Source organism: Bos taurus, chromosome 2 (genome assembly GCF_002263795.3).
Source record: "Bos taurus isolate L1 Dominette 01449 registration number 42190680 breed Hereford chromosome 2, ARS-UCD2.0, whole genome shotgun sequence".
NCBI lineage: Eukaryota > Metazoa > Chordata > Mammalia > Artiodactyla > Bovidae > Bos > Bos taurus.
Genome location: NC_037329.1, coordinates 79,905,186 through 79,925,963, shown reverse-complemented (window position 1 = coordinate 79,925,963; position 20,778 = coordinate 79,905,186). Strand labels below are relative to the sequence as shown.

The window sequence follows — 20,778 nt, the reverse complement described above, 5'->3', positions numbered from 1 at the left end:
GCAGTCCACATCCCCCAGCACTGAAAGTGAGCAAACTTGTGCCTACATGGACTGAAGAGTGTCAAAGTAACACTGTACGATTTCCCAGGTTCCTCGGGCTTCTTCCTGGTTCTTTCAGTATGTCAGTATGTTCCCTTTTGGGGCACTCCCTCTCAGAACCTAGCCGGCCTGCCGTGAGAAGCCCAAACCACCCATGGCCACACGTAGATGGCCCTCAGTCTAGCTGAGCCCAGTCCTTGAATGATCCCAGCACAGAAGCCTGACATGTGAATGACAAAGACCCCAGAGGACTATGACCCCCACCATTTGTGTAAGTCTTCCCCAACACTGGGAAAGTCCATGCAGCTGAAGCTCCATATGCTGTAGTGACAAGCCAGCTCTGCTGACTCCATCTGAATTCTTGACCCACAGAATCCAAGAGCATATGACAGGGTGTTGTTTTACTCCACTAAGCCTGGGGTGGTTTACTGGGCAGTAATCATAACTGGACCACACACCAACTTCAACATTTGCTTTCGTTCATAATCACAGGATTGTGTTACTTTTTTCAAGCTGAACAGATATCAGCAACAGAGAAGTTTGATTACCAACAACTCTGTTAGCCTTTCTGGGATTTAGATAAAGTATTTTTAAATGATTAGCATAGAATTTTCAGATAAAATTATCCAATGAAGAAGCAGCTTTATTATTCAATAAATTTCTCTGTGTCGAATTGTACTTGTTGCACACTAGGTACTTACATGTAGTTAATTCAACAATTATATAATAGACATCAGACACTATTTTAGTTACTGTCATTCAGCAACCATACAAACTAAGTCTCTGTTATTATAGGGTATATATTGGTCTGGGAGCTAGAGACCATCAACAAATAAGTACAATGAAAAGAAGCTAACGTTTACTGAGTGCTTACTACATGCCAGGCCCTGTTACAAGCGCTTTGGATGTTAACAAATTATTCACAACTCATCACAATTCTATGACATCAGCACTATTACCCTCATTTCAAAGATAAAGAAATGAAGGCACAGAGAATTAAGTAATTTGTCTTTTTGTTTAGACATTGGCACACACATGATAAATCACTGAGAGCTGCATACGTAAGATCATGGATATGACCCAAATAATAAAGCAGGAAAACACAGAGCCTACCTATATTTAACCAATTCCATCCTCGTCTCCAGCATTTACTGAGCACCTACTGTATGCCAGATATCACCCAAGGCTCCTGATACGTTACTGTGAACAGGACAATTTTGTCTCCTGTCCTTACAGTTCCCTCAGGTATATATGCACACTTGAAATCTTGAGGCTTCTTCTTAGTATTGGATTACCAAAAAGTTTGTTCAGGTTTTCCTGTAAGATCATATGGAAGAGCCCAAATGAACTTTTTGACCAACCCAATACATCTGTATGCTTTTTAGGAAATAAAATCCCTTGAGACTTGTACCATATTTTCTGCACAGTCTGAATTGCCTTTTACTGCCATAACTATAAACAAGTATCTATAGCTATTAATGAAAGCAACAGGTTTCCAAACATTTTAAGTTCATAACATTAGGTCCAAAATCCTCGAACGTAAATGTATAAATTTTATGAGATCAATAAGCATTAACAAATAGTAGAAACAGTACTTCACATCAGCCAAAAATCTGGATATGCATCCATATTTTATCTTCTCTACTTAAGTAAATGTTTGCCATTTTCTCTTTTTTAACACCTCTCTCCTAATGACACTAATCTCAGAAACACATAGCTTTCAAATGAGATGAAGACAAGTTTTACAGCACACCTCTCTTAGAAAGATAGAGTAAGTTATTGGGCTTTCCCCCCACTTCCTGGGTACACAATGGGCTCAAGTGATCCTATGACTTTTTCAAGGTAATAATTAACCCAAAGCGTCTTACACTTTTACTAGCTGGCTGCTGACAAAACAAGCAATATAGACTTCGTACAAAATGGCAAATCTTGTCTTCTTTTAACTAAGATCATGGCATCTGGTCCCATCACTTCATGGCAAATAGATGGGGGAACACTGGAAACAGTGGCTGACTTTACTTTTTTGGGCTCTAAAATCACTGCAGATGGTGAGCACAGCCATGAAATTAAAAGGTGCTTACTCCTTGCAAGAAAAGCTATGACCAATCTAGACAGCATATTAAAAAGCAGAGACATTACTTTGCCAACAAAGGTCCAACTAGTCAAGGCTATTGTTTCCAGTCATGTATGGATGTGAGAGTTGGACTATAAAGAAAGCTGAGCGCTGAAGAATTTATGCTTTTGAACTGTAGTGTTGGAGAGGACTCTTGAGAATCCCTTGGACTGCAAGGAGATCCAACCAGTCAATCCTAAAGGAGATCAGTCCTGAATATTCACTGGAAGGGCTGATGTTGAAGCTGAAACTCCCAATACTTTGGCCACCTCATGCGAAGAGCTGACTCATTTGAAAAGACCCTGATGCTGGGTAAGATTGAAGGCAGGAGGAAAAGGGGACGACAGAGGATGAGATGGTTGGATGGCATCACCGACTCAATGGACATGAGTTTGGGTGAACTCCAGGAGTTGGTGATGGACAGGGAGGCCTGGCGTGCTGTGGTCCATGGAGTCGAAAGAGTCAGACACGACTAAGCGACTAAACTGAACTGAACAAAATGGCAGATCTTGTCTTCTTTTCTGGGTACAAGAAGCTAACTTTTGGCAGCTTGGTGAGAACAAGAGTGGGTTTACCCATGGCTTTATACTCCCTTAAGACAGCAGGCAGCAGTTCCCTGTGGCCACCTATGAGTCAGTCCTCTGTCTATACTGGGTGAAATTTCCTGCTCTCACCACTGATGTTTCCCTCTCCTTTTCAAACCAAAGGATACTCTAAAATACCAGGGTGTTCCCACTACCACAAATTTCAATATTATTTCATTGTGGGAACAAATGGTAACAGAGACCATTTGAAATCCATTCATGATGATATATTAATCTTCACTGGAAATGAACTGAGTGTTTACTATTTATTCTCCATGGATACTGCAAGGACTAGGGACAGGAAGACATTTCTGTTTGAAATTTGAAACTTCAAAATGTAAAATCCAAGTGATTTTCTAATACTTGCAATCTAAGTCATCCTTAAATATTTTCCTAGAGTCCTCAAGAGTAACATAGGTTCAGTCATCTCAGAATATTCTATAATAAAGACAGTTCATTTATTCTCATTTTAAAAATAATGTGCTATTCAATTAATAACTAGAGCTAATTTCTCTTATAAAATACAAGTGCTGTAAATGTGTTATAACTATCTTTCAGAATAAAAGTTAATCATTTCTTAAAAAGGTGGTCTTAAAATTGAGGCTACCTTTTCCTGTACAGCTCTCACCAATTGGCATATACTGTGAAGGAAGCTTGCCTGACAAACTTGGCAGGGTTATAATCATTTGCTTTTGGTGGCATCATAAATGGTTTGCATGAGTACTTCTGCATCCTGATTTGACATTTAAAATCATTTAACATAAGTTGCACCACCCTAGCCAATTTCACTTCAGATTAAAACTTCCTCTTCAAGATGTTTCCCCAGTAACAATACATTTTTGCAAATATGGATAATCCCAATGGATGGTACACAAACTAAATTAAAAAATTAAATTATTTAAAAACTACAAATGGTAGAAATGGGAAGAACCATGGAATTCATCCAAGTCAGTTCTATTGTTTCCAAGATGAAGAAACTCTAGCCCTAGAAGTTTACTCCATGAGTTGTGGTTTTTAAAAAATTCAGCTGCACGGTGTGCCCAAATTCTAAAAACACTCACTTTGGAATCAAATGGCATTCCTCTGGTTCTAGAGTTTGTCAGGAAGATCTCAGGGGCCACCCGGGGGTCTAGGGGTTCTGGCAACTCATTTCCTCTTTAACCAGATCAGGCCTTGTTTTATCTGTTTGATATTTGGAGTAAAATTTTATTTGGAGAAAGAATGCCACTACTATAACAAAAAGCAGTGCTTCAGATATCTGAGCCAATTTGCTTTTGTCTAGTACAGGCTTAGACTGCTTTCATTCTAACAATCCTAATAGCATCTTAGGGCAGAGAGGAGCCAGGGGAAGGTGGGGAGGTGGGGTGGCTCAGCAGTGTGGCCCTCAAAAAAACAAGAGAGTAGCTAGGCTGTGGCTCCCACTGGATGGGCACAAACCCTGAGTTGTCATCTTACACATCCCAAACGAATCAGATGAAATCAACAGGAGCAGAGACATCAGGATAGTTCCAAAGCGTGGATGAAGGGGCCTCATTGACAACAGGTACTGACCACTGTGCCCCCGAGAAAACTCTGCGCCTGGGACTGTTGAGTAGACCTGACCTAATTTTGTTCCTTTTTTCACCTTTGACAGAGAATGTTTCACTACAATCACAAATCATGACTAAAGAAAACTAAATAAATCTGTTTCTACCTAACAGGTGTATCACATTTCAATTATCTAAATACACTTAAAGACAAAATTTCTTAAAACCTGAAGAACAGGTTTTTCTCATCCTATCAGATGAATGTTATCTCAAAAAGTTATTAAAATCAATTATTATTTGTTTTTTTAACCATAATTTTGTTAAAGAAAACAACTGTTGAAGAATCTTTTTTATTACTGGATTGGCTACAGAATATAAAATACAGTTGGGCTAATATTTATTTCTTTAGCAGATTTCTAAAAAATTTCTCAAAGGCAAAGACTCTGATCTTTTAAAAAAGACTTGGAAATTAAATACTATAAAAACAATCTAAAATGCATAGGTTTAAAATCTAAGTGTAAGAACAGGAAATGTTTCCTTATAGCTATTTCTTAAAGACCCAAGTATCTAAACTATTCTATTTACATATTAATATATATTTTACTATTCTGAACTTCTTTAAAATACTCACAGTTACTTATCACTCCTCCCAGTGGATCCCCTTTAAAATCAAATTCAATATCCATATATTTGCCCTGCAAAAGAAAGAATTTGTGAGTTAAGTTCACCTCAAAATATTCAGTCTGTATCTTACAACATAGCATAATAAGCCCTTTATGCATTGGTTTAAATGTAATTAAGAAGGACATAGTTTATGTAACCATGATGCAAAACAACATGCCTCCATAAATCAGATCAGATCAGTCGCTCAGTCGTGTCCGACTCTTTGCAACCCCATGAATCGCAGTACGCCAGGCCTCCCTGTCCATCACCAACTCCCGGAGTTCACCGAGACTCACATCCATCGAGTCAGTGATGCCATCCAGCCATCTCATCCTCTGTCATCCCCTTCTCCTCTTGCCCCCAATCCCTCCCAGCATCAGAGTCTTTTCCAATACTAAATACTCCATTAGCTCAAACTGAACATATCTCATTGCTAATTTAGGAATACATCTTCTCAGCCATCATAAGACTTTTCCATTTCAGATATGTGCTTCAAAGCTCTTAATGGTATGTTTATTCAATCCAAAAATGAAAACCAGAAAAAATAAGTATTTCTTGCATATGCGCTAGCTAGGAATATAAATTATTTCAGTTTTATAGGCAAAGTATGTTTTAAGCCATGACTAGACATTTCAGACATACTGGATGGTGGATAAAATGGAACACTTCAAGTTCTGTTTTTACATCTACTCAAATCAAATGCACGATTATGTGGTGTGACCACCTCAGAATCAAAGGCTGATCATTATTCTTTTTGGCTTTTGATCTAGATTATACAGCAACATATAACTCATGCTCGTATTATACTATATAGATGGAGTCTCAAACACACAGGAATACACGTAGAGTCTCTCATACTATGATTTGTAGAGAAGAATCTCGAATCATCTGGTTAAAGAGTTACAAATATATCAGAATAACTGACAGCTGTTTTTTGTTTGGAAAAGTGTGTGTTGATCTAATAAATTGTCTGGTTTTGTTTCATATTCTACCTTAGTCAGATCTATGGTTTATAAATAATTCTGCCAGAGAATTAATTTAATTCTATTTTTCAAAATAATGGTAAAGGAGAAGAAACACAATCCCATGGCACACAATCAATGATGCAATCTGTGACTTTTTATTAGATTGTGAATGCTCTCCTGCCTTCTTCACTGTCATAGGTCATCTGGCCTCTTTAAGTCTTCACTTACTTATTACGAAGATGTCCATCAAGCATCTCCTAGATACTAATGTAGACACAAGGGAAAGCAAGGCATAGCTCCTGCCCTCAAGGAACTTACAGCCTGGGGGAAACTGGGACATAAACAGGACATAACCATGTACAGGGTTGCAACCTACATGGGTCATGGTGCTGTGCACAAAGAACAGAGGACGGGGGCAGTGTGGGAGATCTTCCCCGACTTAAAGGCGAAGTATCAGGAGAGGTTAGGCAGGCAGGCGCTCAGGGGTCAGGGAAGAGCAGGCTTAAGGACTGGCACCCATGAGGATACTAAAGGAAGCCACAATATCATGACACCAACATTTTCTCCTGACACAAAAGTCTTGTCATTCAAGGTTCCTCAACAAGGATGCAGTGATCAGACTTGCCTCTTTCTAAGATCACTCTGGCTGTGTAGAATGGACTGCAAAGGATCTAGCTGGCAGAGGTGACAGCACATGGAGAGAAATGGTAGTTTGTAGCTGGTGTGGCAAAGGAGGAAACTAAACGGAGTTGAGAGCTACGGAGGGAGTCATGATGACAGGTTGCAGTTAGACGCAGAAGGTAAGGAAGGTTGGGGTCAAGAATTCCAAAGTCCAGGTTGAGATCCAGGCAATTAAGAGCAGTGCTCTGCAGGAGACATGGGGACCCCAGAGCCAAAGCAGCTATGAAGGAGGGAGAAACAGTAACTTCACAAGAGAGTCAGAGGTTGACCAGAGGAGACAGGATGACTTTGATGGCAGGTGGTCCCGGGGCATAGGAGGTGACAGAGCTGGAACACAGGAGGAGGGACGAGTGAGAGACAGGAGTGTATGTGAACTGACATGGGGATAGGGAGGTGTCAAGGAGTGGGGTTAAGTGAGTCTGCAAGCTTTGAAGATGATTCTGTGAAGCAGGCATAATACCATCAGCTGAGAATAAAGAATAGGAGGTTTGAAGTGAGTAAACCCTGTGGAGAAGGGAAATGGAAACTGACCAGGGCTCAACTCCAGGACAGCACTGAGAACCCAACGGATGCCCATGCTGACAACATCCCCAAGGCGTGGTTCTGATCCTGCCACCAGACCACTGACAAATAACCAGGGGCTTCCCGCAGACTACAAAACCAAGTCTGAGACCCTGACCCTGCTTCTCCAAGCCCTCCAGCTGGGGCCCAGACCCATCTTCCCAGTGCTCTGGTCCACGGCTCCATTCACAGAACCTCTGGCCTGGCCACGAACTCTGGCAAATGCAGGTCCACACTGGCTTCTCCCCCTCAGTTCCTCAATCTGTAGTGCCAGTTCCTTGGGCTCACCACTTGATTTTGGCTTCTTTAAATCCTGTGGACCTGCTCAGGACTGTCCCTGCCCCGGACTCCTCCAGCTTCTTGAGTCTGAGCTTCCCTAACTCTTCATCTGTACTTGTCATGGGGAACTTACTAGTTTCTGTGTTGTAATTATTTTCAGACATGTCCATTTTCCTGACTAGGCTCTAAGCTTTTTCAAAATAGGTATCCATTCATCAACAAATAAATGTCTCCAGAGTCCACTATGGCACCAGCTTATTCAAGCTCCTAGGGCCACTTTAGTGAACAAGGGGCTGAAGAGCTCATTTCCTCGGCTCCTACTCTCCAAGGCCAATGAGGATGGAAATGGGAGAAGAGAGCAGAGTTAACTCCAGAGCCCGATGAATACCTTCAAAAATGAAAACAGGGTGAAGTCACAGAGGCTATAAAAGGCATCATGGAAGTGACATCTGAGATAAGACCTACACAATACGAGATGCCAATCATACACAGAGCTGGGGACAGAGCGCATTGGCCAAAAGGACCAGCAACAGAAAGGCCCAAGGCCGGGAAGCACTCGGACATGCCTGACCGTCACAAAGGCCTGTGTGGCTGAGGCCTGGGGAGCCCAGTAAGGGTCGGCTGGGCAGCCTAGCTTGCCCTAGGAGGATTGAAGGAGCCCAGGCTGTTTTCCAGGTACAAGGGGACCGCAGAAGCTGTCACTGGCAGGGGACGGCAGTTTGCAAAGACCACTCAGGCTGCTAGTGGGGAAAGGACTGCAGGCTGCAAGAGGACATGCAGGGAGACCTAAGCTTAACTATGTTTAAAAAACAAAAAACAAAACAGAGTTTTCAAACAAATGAATAAACTGTGTGTGTGTTTCTATTCTTACTGAATGAGAGGCATGGTGATGAGATCTTCCTGACCCTATAACGCTTTCTCCCATGCTCTCCAGAGCCTCACACAGCTCAGGGTACACAGCAGATGCTCAACAAAATCCCCTTCCAAAGTTTTTTGGTCAAGAAGTGATTTTCAAAGCCTTACCCTATCCCCCCCTCCAAAAAAAAAAAAAAACACTAAGTCTTAACATAAGCTCAATATGTCAAATTAAAGTGAGTGCTGTGGTGGGGGTCACTATGAGATATATCATGGGAACACTGGTCGACACTGTCAGCTAGAGTGAGATGAAGGGTCTACCAGATTTCTCAGCAAAGAGATCAAGAAATTTATTCCAGGATAATCAGTCAAACATAGTTGAAGGAAAGGTTAATTTCCCTGGAGTCATAAACCCCTGTTATATTTACAGCAGTAATTTTAAACATATAAGAGTCCTACTATAGTATTATAACACAGACTCTAGTATATTACTGGCAAAGTCACAGGGCACAAAGCAGAGAAATTACTAAAAACTGGGCATGAAATGATTTAGCTTATAATCAAGTATTAATCTCATATCCTAATACCCGTGTTATGATAGCATTTCTCTGAAGTTATTCAACAAGCTGAATTACTTGCCGAGCCTTTTGCTAGATTTTCCAATATCTCTAAGTACTAATGACTCTTTAAGCAATATACTTCTCTGCATTTTTATGGTCTATAGACTAAATATATTTGCAAATTTTTAAAATGTATGTACATTTGCCAACAGCAAAAACAAAATCTCTAACCTATATAGAAGCTTGATCTTTGGAATTACTCCTATCTGCCCACACTTTGTGTCTAATTCTATTTATGTAATGAGATTAGCCATGTTACCACAACAGGAAAAGGCATGGCTTAAATCAGTTTTAACAACTTAAGGGGGTAATCCAATGGAAAAAATTCATTGCCTTGGAATTAGGAACCTTAGTCTTTCACTTTCCAAGCTATCAAAACTATCTCTACTGAGGTCATTCTCGTACCTTAAGCATGGGACAATTCTAATAAGAAAAAAGTAAAAGGGGACTAAAAGAAGCTAGGGGTGAGGGTTGGGGAGGAGGTGTGGGGTACAGGAAGAATCTCTGGCAGGGAGGCACAGAAGATCATCAATAATGGTCCGAAGCAATGTATATGAGAACACAGCTTTATCAAATGTATAGAACTAACTATAGGAAAAAAGCCATCCAATTTCAAAATGCAACCATGACACTCATCATATTTCCCCCAGCTGCCTCCAGGCAGTGTGTGCCTCCGTAAAGACCAGAGGTGGGAAAGAAGGCAGCCCAGCTGGAGAGATCCCAGGGGCTGATGTGCAGAGTGCACACTGGAGAGAAATGGAGATGAGGCTGGAAAGGATTCAGTCAGCTTCAGCTGTCACTATTCGGTACTCCTCTCATCCCCTACAGGTTGCCACACTAATTGATTTTTACCTCTATAAGGTTTTAGAATACATGTCCATCCTTTCTGGCCCCACTGAAGAAAGGTTAAGAGCTGTACAGTATACAAACTTGACACCTAGTCTATCCTCCTTTCTACTTAATTTCTAAGTCTTAATTATGATTTTTAAATATCAAAACTCACATTAGTAAAGATTCTAAACAGCCCTATTTAAATTGCTCACAGAATTTTACGATAGACGATAAGAAAACGTGGGGAAAAATAAACAGCCTGTCACTCCATGAAGAATTTGAAAGGAAAATTCCAGAAAGCATGAAAATAATCCTTATAGAACTTTTAGCCTATCTCAATACAGTGTTTCTTATTTTTTTAAATGTGGGTATTAAGACATATTAAACATCTACTGGTTGTTTAAACACACATGAACTAAATATTAGTGTTAACACTTATGCTTATACAAATACTTACAAATCTAGAGGAGTTGTCATTCCTTACAGTCTTGGCATTTCCAAATGCTGGTAGGAAAGAAACAGATGTGTGGTCAAGCGACAGAAAAATAATTTCAAGCCAAAAACTAAAACAAATACATGACATCTATAAATTTCTAGAAATGCTACTTGCAGCAATGACAGTTCCGTCCAGAAAATTTCCATAGAAACTAAACACAAGTTTTAATAAGCTGCCAAAGCTCCCATGTCCTCTTATAAGTTCATAGAAAGAATCATTCCTATGATTCGTGGAAATTTTTTCCAAGTACTACTGTAAACAATCTTGTCTAATTCAACACCTTTTAACTGCTTTGATGGTAGTCAACTGAATGGCTAGCAAGCGGGGCTTCTGTGTTCTTCTTCCATTACTAACAACGAACAAGGTTATTTTAGAGATAACTACTTAACATTACCAAAGGTTTTATGAAACTCAACTGATGAGGTTTCCAGGTGGAAAAAAAACATGAGAAATTTTAAACTGTTTAATTAACTTTGAAATAAAAGCTATTTAAATGTGATTAAATATATAACTGAAATACAGAAAGAGTAAGAAATTTGGAAACTAACATCATTTCCAATAGACTAAAAATATCACATAGTTTCATTAGTTTATGTCCATCAGACCTAAGCGAAACAAACAAAACCAAAACAAAAACAGCCCACAAGGCAAAATCAAGTTAGTTCCAAGCTTAGCTGCTTCAGGGAGCCAGAATCTTCCACAGGACACCCTTTCCAATGAAAGCACGGAAGAACCTTGGGGATGACACTGCCCCAGGCACAGAATGCTGCTGTCTGACAAAGGACTTTCAGTGTCAAAAGGTAAGAGGACTGTTTCATCAAGCTTGTGCATAAGATAGGAGCAGATTAATCTGGGCCTTGGTAACAGAATTAAGTGGGATAAATGTAAGTCATAGAAGCAGAGGGGATCCCTGTTTGATGCTGTGAAGCCCAGAAGCATACCTCAAACTTTAATGTGTAAACCAATCGCCTGAGGATCTTGTTCAAGTGCACATTTCAGTTCACTGAGTCCAGGGATGGGCATGAAATTCTGCTTTTCTACCAATACCCTCCCACCCTACCCTGAGGGATCTGTGGGCCATACTGCAGCCAGTAGGGACTGCAGTGTGATATGCAATGCTGTGGTGAATAGAAATGACTCTTTAGATGAGAGGCGAGGCATCAAAACCCCAGAAGCTTTCACAACTTCATTAAGTTAAACAGAGACAAGAAGATCAGAATAATAAGCTCACATGATTCAGTTCAGTTCAGTTCAGTCGCATGCACACCAGGCCTCCCTGCCCATCACCAACTCCCGGAGTTCACTCAGACTCACATCCACCGAGTCCGTGATGCCATCCAGCCATCTCATCCTCTGTCGTCCCCCTCTCCTCCTGCCCCCAATCCCTCCCAGCATCAGAGTCTTTTCTAATGAGTCAACTCTTCACATGAGGTGGCCAAAAACTGGAGTTTCAGCTTTAGCATCATTCCTTCCAAAGAAATCCCAGGGCTCATCTCCTTCAGAATGGAGTGCATGGATCTCCTTGCAGTCCAAGGGACTCTCAAGAGTCTTCTCCAACACCACAGTTCAAAAGCATCAATTCTTCGGCACTCAGCTTTCTTCATAGTCCAACTCTCACATCCATACATGACCACTGGAAAACCATAGCCTTGACTAGATAGACATTCGTTGGCAAAGTAACGTCTCTGCTTTTAAATATGCTATCTAGGTTGGTCATAACTTTTCTTCCAAGGAGTAAGTGTCTTTTAATTTCATGGCTGCAGTCACCATCTGCAGTGATTTTGGAGCCCAAAAGAAATAAAGTCTGACACTCTTTCCACTGTTTCCCCATCTATTTCCCATGAAGTGATGGGACTAGATGCCATGATTTTCGCTTTCTGAAGGCTGAGTTTTTAGCCAACTTTTTCACTCTCCTCTTTCACCTTCATCAGGAGGCTTTTTAGTTCCTCTTCACTTTCTGCCATAAGGGTGGTGTCATCTACATATCTGAGGTTATTGATATTTCTCCCAGCAATCTTGATTCCAGCTTGTGCTTCTTCCAGCCCAGCGTTTCTCATGATGTACTCTGCATATAAGTTAAATAAGCATGGTGACAATATACAGCCTTGACATACTCCTTTTCCTATTTGGAACCAGTCTGTTGGTCCATGTCTAGTTCTAACTGTTGCTTCCTGACCTGCATACAGATTTCTCAAGAGGCAGGTCAGGTGGTCTGGTATTCCCATCTCTTTCAGAATTTTCCACAGTTGATTGTGATCCACACAGTCAAAGGCTTTGGCGTAGTCAATAAAGCAGAAATAGATGTTTTTCTGGAACTCTCTTGTTTTTTCCATGATCCAGCAGATGTTAGAAATTTGGTCTCTGGTTCCTCTGCCTTTTCTAAAACCAGCTTGAACATCTGGAAGTTCATGGTTCACATATTGCTGAAGCCTGGCTTGGAGAATTTTGAGCATTGTGTTACTAGCGTGTGAGATGAGTGCAATTGTGTGGTAGTTTGAGCATCCTTTGGCATTGCCTTTCTTTGGGATTGGAATGAAAACTGACCTTTTCCAGTCCTGCTGTGGCCACTGCTGAGATTCCCAAATTTGCTGGCATATTGAGTGCAGCACTTTCACAGCATCATCTTTCAGGATTTGAAATAGCTCAACTGTAATTCCATCACCTCCACTAGCTTTGTTCGTAGTGATGCTTTCTAAGGCCCACTTGACTTCACATTCCAGGATATCTGGCTCTAGGTGAGTGATCACACCATTGTGATTATTTGGGTCGTGAAGATCTTTTTTGTACAGTTCTGTGTATTCTTGCCACCTCTTCTTAATATCTTCTGCTTCTGTTAGGTCCATACTATTTCTGTCCTTTATCGAGCCCATCTTTCCATGAAATGTTCCCTTGGTATCTCTAATTTTCTTGAAGAGATCTCTAGTCTTTCCCATTCTGTTGTTTTCCTCTATTTCTTTGCACTGATTGCCGAGGAAGGCTTTCTTATCTCTTCTTGCTATTCTTTGGAACTCTGCATTCAGATGCTTATATCCTTCCTTTTCTCCTTTGCTTTTCGCTTCTCTTCTTTTCACAGCTATTTGTAAGGCCTCCCCAGACAGCCATTTTGCTTTTTTGCATTTCTTTTCCATGGGGATGGTCTTGATCCCTGTCTCCTGTACAATGTCACGAACCTCAGTCCATAGTTCATCAGGCACTCTATCTATCAGATCTAGTACCTTAAATCTATTTCTCACTTCCACTGTATAATCATAAGGGATTTGATTTAGGTCATACCTGAATGGTGTAGTGGTTTTCCCTACTTTCTTCAATTTCAGTCTGAATTTGGCAATAAGGAGTTCATGATCTGAGCCACAGTCAGCTCCTGGTCTTGTTTTTGTTGACTGTATAGAGCTTCTCCATCTTTGGCTGCAAAGAATATAATCAATCTGATTTCGGTGTTGACCATTTGGTGATGTCCATGTGTAGAGTCTTCTCTTGTGTTGTTGGAAGAGGGTGTTTGCAATGACCAGCACATTTTCTTGGCAAAACTCTATTAGTCTTTGCCCTGCTTCATTCCGTATTCCTAGACCAGATTTGCCTGTTACTCCACGTATATTTCTTGACTTGCTACTTTTGCATTCCAGTCCCCTATAATGAAAAGGACATCTTTTTTGGGTGTTAGTTCTAAAACGTCTTGTAGGTCTTCATAGAACTGTTCAACTTCAGCTTCTTCAGCGTTACTAGTTGGGGCACAGACTTGGATTACTGTGATACTGAATGGTTTGCCTTGGAAACGAACAGAGATCATTCTGTCATTTTTGAGATTGCATCCAAGTACTGCATTTTGGACTCTTTTGTTGACCATGATGGCTACTCCATTTCTTCTGAGGGATTCCTGCCCACAGTAGTAGATATAATGGTCATCTGAGTTAAATTCACCCATTCCAGTCCATTTTAGTTCACTGATTCCTAGAATGTTGACGTTCACTCTTGCCATCTCTGTTTGACCACTTTCAATTTGCCTTGATTCATGGACCTGACATTCCAGGTTCCTATGCAATATATTGCTCTTTACAGCATCAGACCTTGCTCCTATAACCAGTCACATCCACAACTGGATATTGTTTTTGCTTTGGCTCCATCCCTTCATGCTTTCTGAAGTTATTTCTCCACTGATCTCCAGTAGCATATTGGGCAACTACTGACCTGGGGAATTCCTCTTTCAGTATCCTATCATTTTGCCTTTTCATACTGTTCATGGGGTTCTCAAGGCAGGCTAAAAGATGGTCCAAGTTTTGAAAGCAATTGTCTGATCAAAATGTGGAGAGTTCACTGTGGATATTCAATAACCAAACCCACTGTGTTACATTTCATGTTAGCCAGTATTTTTATGTTTTTGATTGTTAAAAAAAAAAGTAGTTGGTTCCTGCTCAGTTAAGACAAAATTTACAAAGTCACACCAGGCAAGTCCTTTGATTCAGAGATTCCACTTGGAATGGGTATGGCTTCATGGTCCCTGACAACAAATTCTCTTTTTGATAGTAAATAAGCTGAGATGCTGTATTGAGTAAAGAAACCTGCACATGAAAAACACTCAAAAAAGGATACTTGCTGAAGAGGTCCTTATCCCACATCCACCACCAGCTAAAGGGCTTTGATACATGTAACCTTGCTAATGGTGAGTGTTGACCTAGTCATCATGAACACCATAACTTTTCCATGTTTTCATGGGCTAGATCTTTGCAGCGGGGGTGAACATGCAGGGATGCCAAATTAACTAATATGCACAGCCCCAAAGTCTAGCACAAGATGCTGACACATAAAGGAGAGTTTATTGTGGTTTGAAGGTCAAGGGCAAGTGAAGGAATTGCTTCAAGAAACTTTATTCAGGGTGCCATTTGCAAGCCATAGACCGTCTTTTCATCAAACAACTCTGAGTTGCATATTACTAAACATAGTTCTAAACACTAAAGTCTTTTATTGTAAGCCTCAGAAGCAAAAACAAGTGTTCCATTATAGAACACTCGAGACACACTCCTCAATTGTTTTTTTAAGTTCATTGTTCTAAGTGTTCATTTACAGTTGCAGCTCCAGTTAAAAAGTAAAGCATTCCCATAAAATATAATACATGCCTACAGTGGACATTTCTCCCATTTCCTGCACTGAGGCCTCATTTCAAATACCATCAAATAAAGAGTCAAATTCTAATCACAGATGCGAGCTATAGCATTCCACAGTGTTTCTCCGTTAGATCTCAGCATTCTTAAAATAAGCATCTACAGAAATATAACACATGTATAGCATCCTAACTTAAAAGCAAAAGACAATAAACAAAAAGTCATAATACTGGAATAAGAAGAAGATATAGTGCTTTCTATCACAGCATCTTTATTTGTTAAGGTACTGAAGGGAAGGAAAGATCAGTAACAATGTAATAGATGTTTTGGCCTCTGTTTCTCACATGCAAAGTATTTCCATGAGTTTTATTTCACTATCTGGGGGATAAAGATGTATACGGTGTAATAATGTGGATGGAGGGACTAGGCCTGAGTAACAGAGACAATGGGCAGGGCTGTTTCTCCATACTGGGTTGGGGCAGGGTGAGGCGGGGTTCTCCCTCCAAAAGCAGCTCTGCTTTAATCCATGTTAAATCTTGACCTTCCATGACTCTGAACAAACAGTTGAACCACACTACTCTTTTGAGACCAGAACTTCTGACCAGGGGTTGTCTTGACCCCCACAGGGGACAGCTGGCAATGTCCGGAAACATTTTCAATGGTAACAACTAGAGGCAGGGGTGCAACTGGCACCCAGTGGGTGGAGATCAGAGATGCTGCTAAACGTCCTACAAGGTACAGGACAGCCTTCTACATCAAAGACTTATCCAGTTCAAATTGTCAATGCCCTCGCTGAGAAACCTTTTCTATCCTAACAGCTGTGTCAAATGACAATACAGGTATGCTTACAGTATAAAGCAATGCAGTGGGCCTTCTATCAACAGAGACAGGCTTTCACTTACTGATTTCAACATATGGATGGCTTATGCTGATGGTTTATGCCAACCTCCATGATAGAAGGGGACTTATCCCTGGCTTGGTTTCCTGATGGTATTATGGACTAAATATTTATGACCTTCCCTCCCTCCAGCTTCACATGTTGGAAGCCCTAACCCCCAGTGTAATGGTATTGGAGATGGGCCTCTAGGAGGTAAACAGATGAGGTTATGAGCCAGCCCCCAACCACCCATCATCCCCCTCCTCCTCCCACATATACACACAAAGAAGAGGTCATGTGAGCACACAGCAGGATGGTAGCTGCTTACCAACCAAGAGGCTTCAGAAGAACACCTACCTTAGCAGCAGGTGATCTTGGACTTTGGAGCCTCCACAAGTGTGAGAAAATAGATTTCTGATGTTTAAGCCACCCAGTCTGTGGTACTTTGTTATGGCAGCCCAAGCTGACTGACCCAGATGGCCAACCAGAGAATAAAGTCAAGTTTAGGCTTTCTTTAACCCTTAGAAACTGGTCCTTAAATGTTTCTCTGACATAGCCTTGGTTTCCTTGACAACAGAAATCACCAGCCATGGGTGTTATTCTGAATAAAATAGCACTGCCCTCACATTACTCTTTTTCACTAAGTTTCTCCCCGCTGTCAAGTCAAATGCAAATAGCAATTGATTAATATTAAGCAAAATTTAAGTAATTCAAACAAAAACTGAGAGGGAAAAAAGTGACTGCAAGTGGGAGAGCTCCTTTAGTCAAGGAAAGGGTTCCCTCCTTCAAGTTCATGCAGCCCCGAGTTCCTATGGCATGCTACCTTGCTCAGCAGGTCTGGGCCTAACTCTCCTCTTCCCTCTGCCCTCCTAGGCTACCTCCAGGTGCCTGAAGTGCCCTGAAAACTGGACTGACTGTTCAAGTCACACTGAACCAATATACATCCCAAATCCTACCTTCCAGAACTGGGTTGGACTGTAAAAGCTGTTCTTTGACTTGATTAACTTCTGCTCCTTTTCCACAAACAGCTGCCACGTAGGACATAACAAGCTTGCTGGCCTCTGTGGATGAAAACAAGCCATATTAATAAATTAAACCGATAAAAATTTTTTTTTTTTAATTTTGGGGTGAAGAGATCTGGGCGAGAATATGCACTAATAGTGTTTTCAAAAGCCTGCACTTCCTGGGAGCAAAGAATGTTTTGGAAATCTTTTAAAATATTCATGCTTTCTATTCAGATATATCACTGATTTAGGTGTAACAGAAACTGTGCTTAAAGGTTATCACTGAGTTGCTAAAAAATTGGCTGAGTAAACATAGCCAACAAGATCTCAGGACTATATTCTTAAAGCAATTGTTTCTTAAAAAACTAAAAATAGAGCTACCACATATAATCCAGCAATTCCACTCCTGGGCATATATCCAGAAAAAAACCGTAATTCACACTAGTATGAATAAAACAGATAAACAACAAGGACCTACGGTATAGCATGGGGACCTATATTCAATATTTTATAATAACCTGTATGGGAAAAAAAATCTTAAAAGAATTGTGTGTGTATAAATATATACCTATAACTAAATCACTTTGCTATAGTCCTGAAACACATTGTAAATCAAGTATACCTCAATAAAAAATTAATTTTTAAAAGCAATTGTTTATATACAATTACTATATTATACACAGGTGATTCAAGTCAAAATGAACTTGATAACCTGAGTGTCTTTACCAAATGTATTTTTACAGTTTACAAGAACTGCCTCTCCTCAAAAATACTTTCTACATCAAATTGGCCTGCTTACAATCAGATTAATTACTCTTCAAATCAATTAAAAATCTAAGCAGCTAATCTTAAGGATTTGAATACAAGAAATGCAGACCTTCCAGGGAACCTTTTAGTTACTTTCATAGACTTCACTAGGAGAAAGATCTCTGCTAAAAGACGCAGGCCACCAGAGGCATGCAAAGAACTCTTTGCTCAAACTGGTGCTTTTGCTTTGCATGAGTGCTCAGTTGTGTCCCACTCTTTGTGACCCCATGGACTGTAGCCCACCCAGGCTCCTCTGTCCATGGAATTCTCCAGGCAAGAAACTGGAGTGGGTTGCCATTTCCTCCTCTAGAGGATCTTCCCAATCCAGGGGTCAAACCCACATCTCCTGCATCTCCTACAATGGCAGGCAGATTCTTTCTTACTGAGCCACGTGGGAAGCCCAGCTGAAACTGGTAAGGTGGGCCAAATCTGGTTTTATCCTTCCCCAATCAATACATGTTTCTTCACAGCATCTACTTCCAAAAAACTGATCCTTTTAATATTGTTCCAAGGAATGGTAATAGATGTTAAGGGAAAATGAAGTCCAAAGTCAAACGAATTTGGGGCCACAGTGAGTTAGGTTAAGTGAAACAGGTTTCCTTATTACATGGCTTCTTAGAGGAGCATGTGCATTGTGGAAGTCTGGAAAAAGATCAAGAACGCACCATTTCCCAAATTTATTTGCTATCAAATTTCTTTCGAACTGTCCCAGTTCTAATGTTCCATAATCAGGATCTGGTAAACACTCAACCAGTAAATGTCAGCAAAATAACACAAGGACCCACATTCGGGCAGTCAAGAAGAAAAACCAATCTCCCCAAATCTTACTTTCTTGCAAGTTCTTTGCTCTGGTGCCACTGTCGGAGGGCAGGAGAGCCTTCCCCAGGTGTGAGTGGCAGGACCCCTACCTACGGGTGTAAGGGGATCAATCTTAATACTGCCCTTTCTCATGAGGACATACACAGGTAACTTCCAGCCCATTTCCCACATCTGTATGTGAAGAAATGAATGACTGGAATATGACCTTGAGTGTATTGCCCAACACGTGCTTCAGGGCCTACACACAAACCCAAAGCATCAACTAGTAACAGGAGCCACAGAGCACCAGGAATCCACGCAGGTCTCACAGAGTCCTCAAGGGAGTGCTAGCAGATACAGTGCTGAGGAAGCAGACGATCTCATTGGAGCCCTGAGGACGGTGGTGGGAGGCGGGGTACTTCTTCAATGGTTGGAGTTAATGCTGCCTCCAATTTGCTTACTGGGTAACGAGAACGAGTCCAAACAGGTTCTCTGGTGGTCTGTGATGGCTGATTTCTGCTGTCTCCTCTTAAAGACTGTAACTGAGAAATATCAGTCTTGCATTTTTGCAATACCCTCCTTCCAGAGGGCACTGTCCCTTAACACACCCTCCATCCTGTCTAGTTCCTGAACCACATTTCCCATTGCACTCAAGGTTTAACTATGTAAAGGCAAGCGAACTGTATGGACACACTTTTGTTGCTCCATCAGGGCAACCTGGCCTCAGTCATGGACAAAAGTTTATATTATTACCTTTCATTTCACTTTTGGGTGCTGCATTTCCCATGCCCACCAGTCCACACTGGAACTCTTCTTCTGTCACTTCGAAATACTTTGTTTCTAGGCTCTCTGGCTTTCAAAGTCAGGTGAGACAGCCCTCCCAGCAAACTCCTGACGCCTTGTGCTATCTGGTCTCCCAACTGTGGGCCAACTCTCCTGAATCGCCCACGCATTCCAACCTTATGGTGTGGCCTCTGAAACCATTCACCTCCAGGCTTGCTTTCTCATCATCCTGTTTACTCAACAGCATTCTTTACTCCCTATCCCCACCTACACTCTCACATGTATTACCTATACTCTTCCTGACTTGAATTTCTGGCCCTCTACTCATTATACTACTAGAAGAATGGAAGCATTTACAGGCAAAAGAACTGCTCCAGGTAGTGGTAAACACACACACAGACATATTTCAGATGGAAAGGTAGGTTTTCTTTTAGGTAAACTAACAAGAAATATTAAAAGTCCAGGCCAGGCTATTTTGCTTATTTCAGTGATTATGAACCTCACTGCAGCAAAACCTCAAACCTCAGATACATGGCTACACCCAGTTCTCTGAAAATCTTGTTCGAGTCCAGGATGGACACCAGGGACAAAGTGCTGTGTGTGTGCCCATGTGTATGGGAGCAGAGGGAGGAAGGGAGATCAACCAGGAACGAGAACTCTTTGGTAGCTGGGGGAATTGATTTGACCTCCCAGAGATCTTTTAATGGCCTGAACGAAATAGTATCAAATTCTCTCGGGGTCAAATCTATTTTAAAAAGGCATCAGTAGCAGATTTTTTGGAACTTGGATTTGGCTGACATCATACAGCTGTTAAAACTGTATGTAAACCCACAATATCTACCGAGATATCACGATGAGGTTAACTTAAGTTGAAATTAGGAATCAGTTTTATTAATTTTAAAATCTATTTAAGTAATTCAAATATAATGTTTTAATATACTTCAAAGATCCTTCTAAGTTGTTAATAAGCTTCTATGTTCAGATTCTTAACTATCTTCAGTAATTCTACTACTGGGCTCATTTTAATAAATCATTTTTGGAAGCTGGGATTAAGGGTAATTTTCTCCAAATAAAGCCTCACTGTCTAAAAGAGACTACTCTTATTATTTTTTTTTTCCTGACATGATACTTGATCTTTAACTCAAGTAGTTCACAAGAGAGTCGACTACTTTAGAGAAAATAAGTAAACCTGTAGGACAA

General features: G+C 40.9%; 1 protein-coding gene across 8 annotated transcripts in view; it reads right to left on the bottom strand.

Moving 5' to 3' along the window:
• MYO1B (myosin IB) overlaps positions 1–20,778 on the bottom strand; it is a 199,208-nt gene that overhangs the window by 68,823 nt on the left and 109,607 nt on the right. For all 8 annotated transcript variants that reach the window (XM_024976322.2, NM_001102199.1, XM_059875676.1 and 5 more), the window contains 3 exon segments: positions 17,143–17,247; positions 10,175–10,221; positions 4,894–4,957 (listed from right to left, as the gene is read on the bottom strand). In XM_024976322.2, the coding sequence (XP_024832090.1) occupies positions 4,894–4,957; positions 10,175–10,221; positions 17,143–17,247 (216 nt within the window).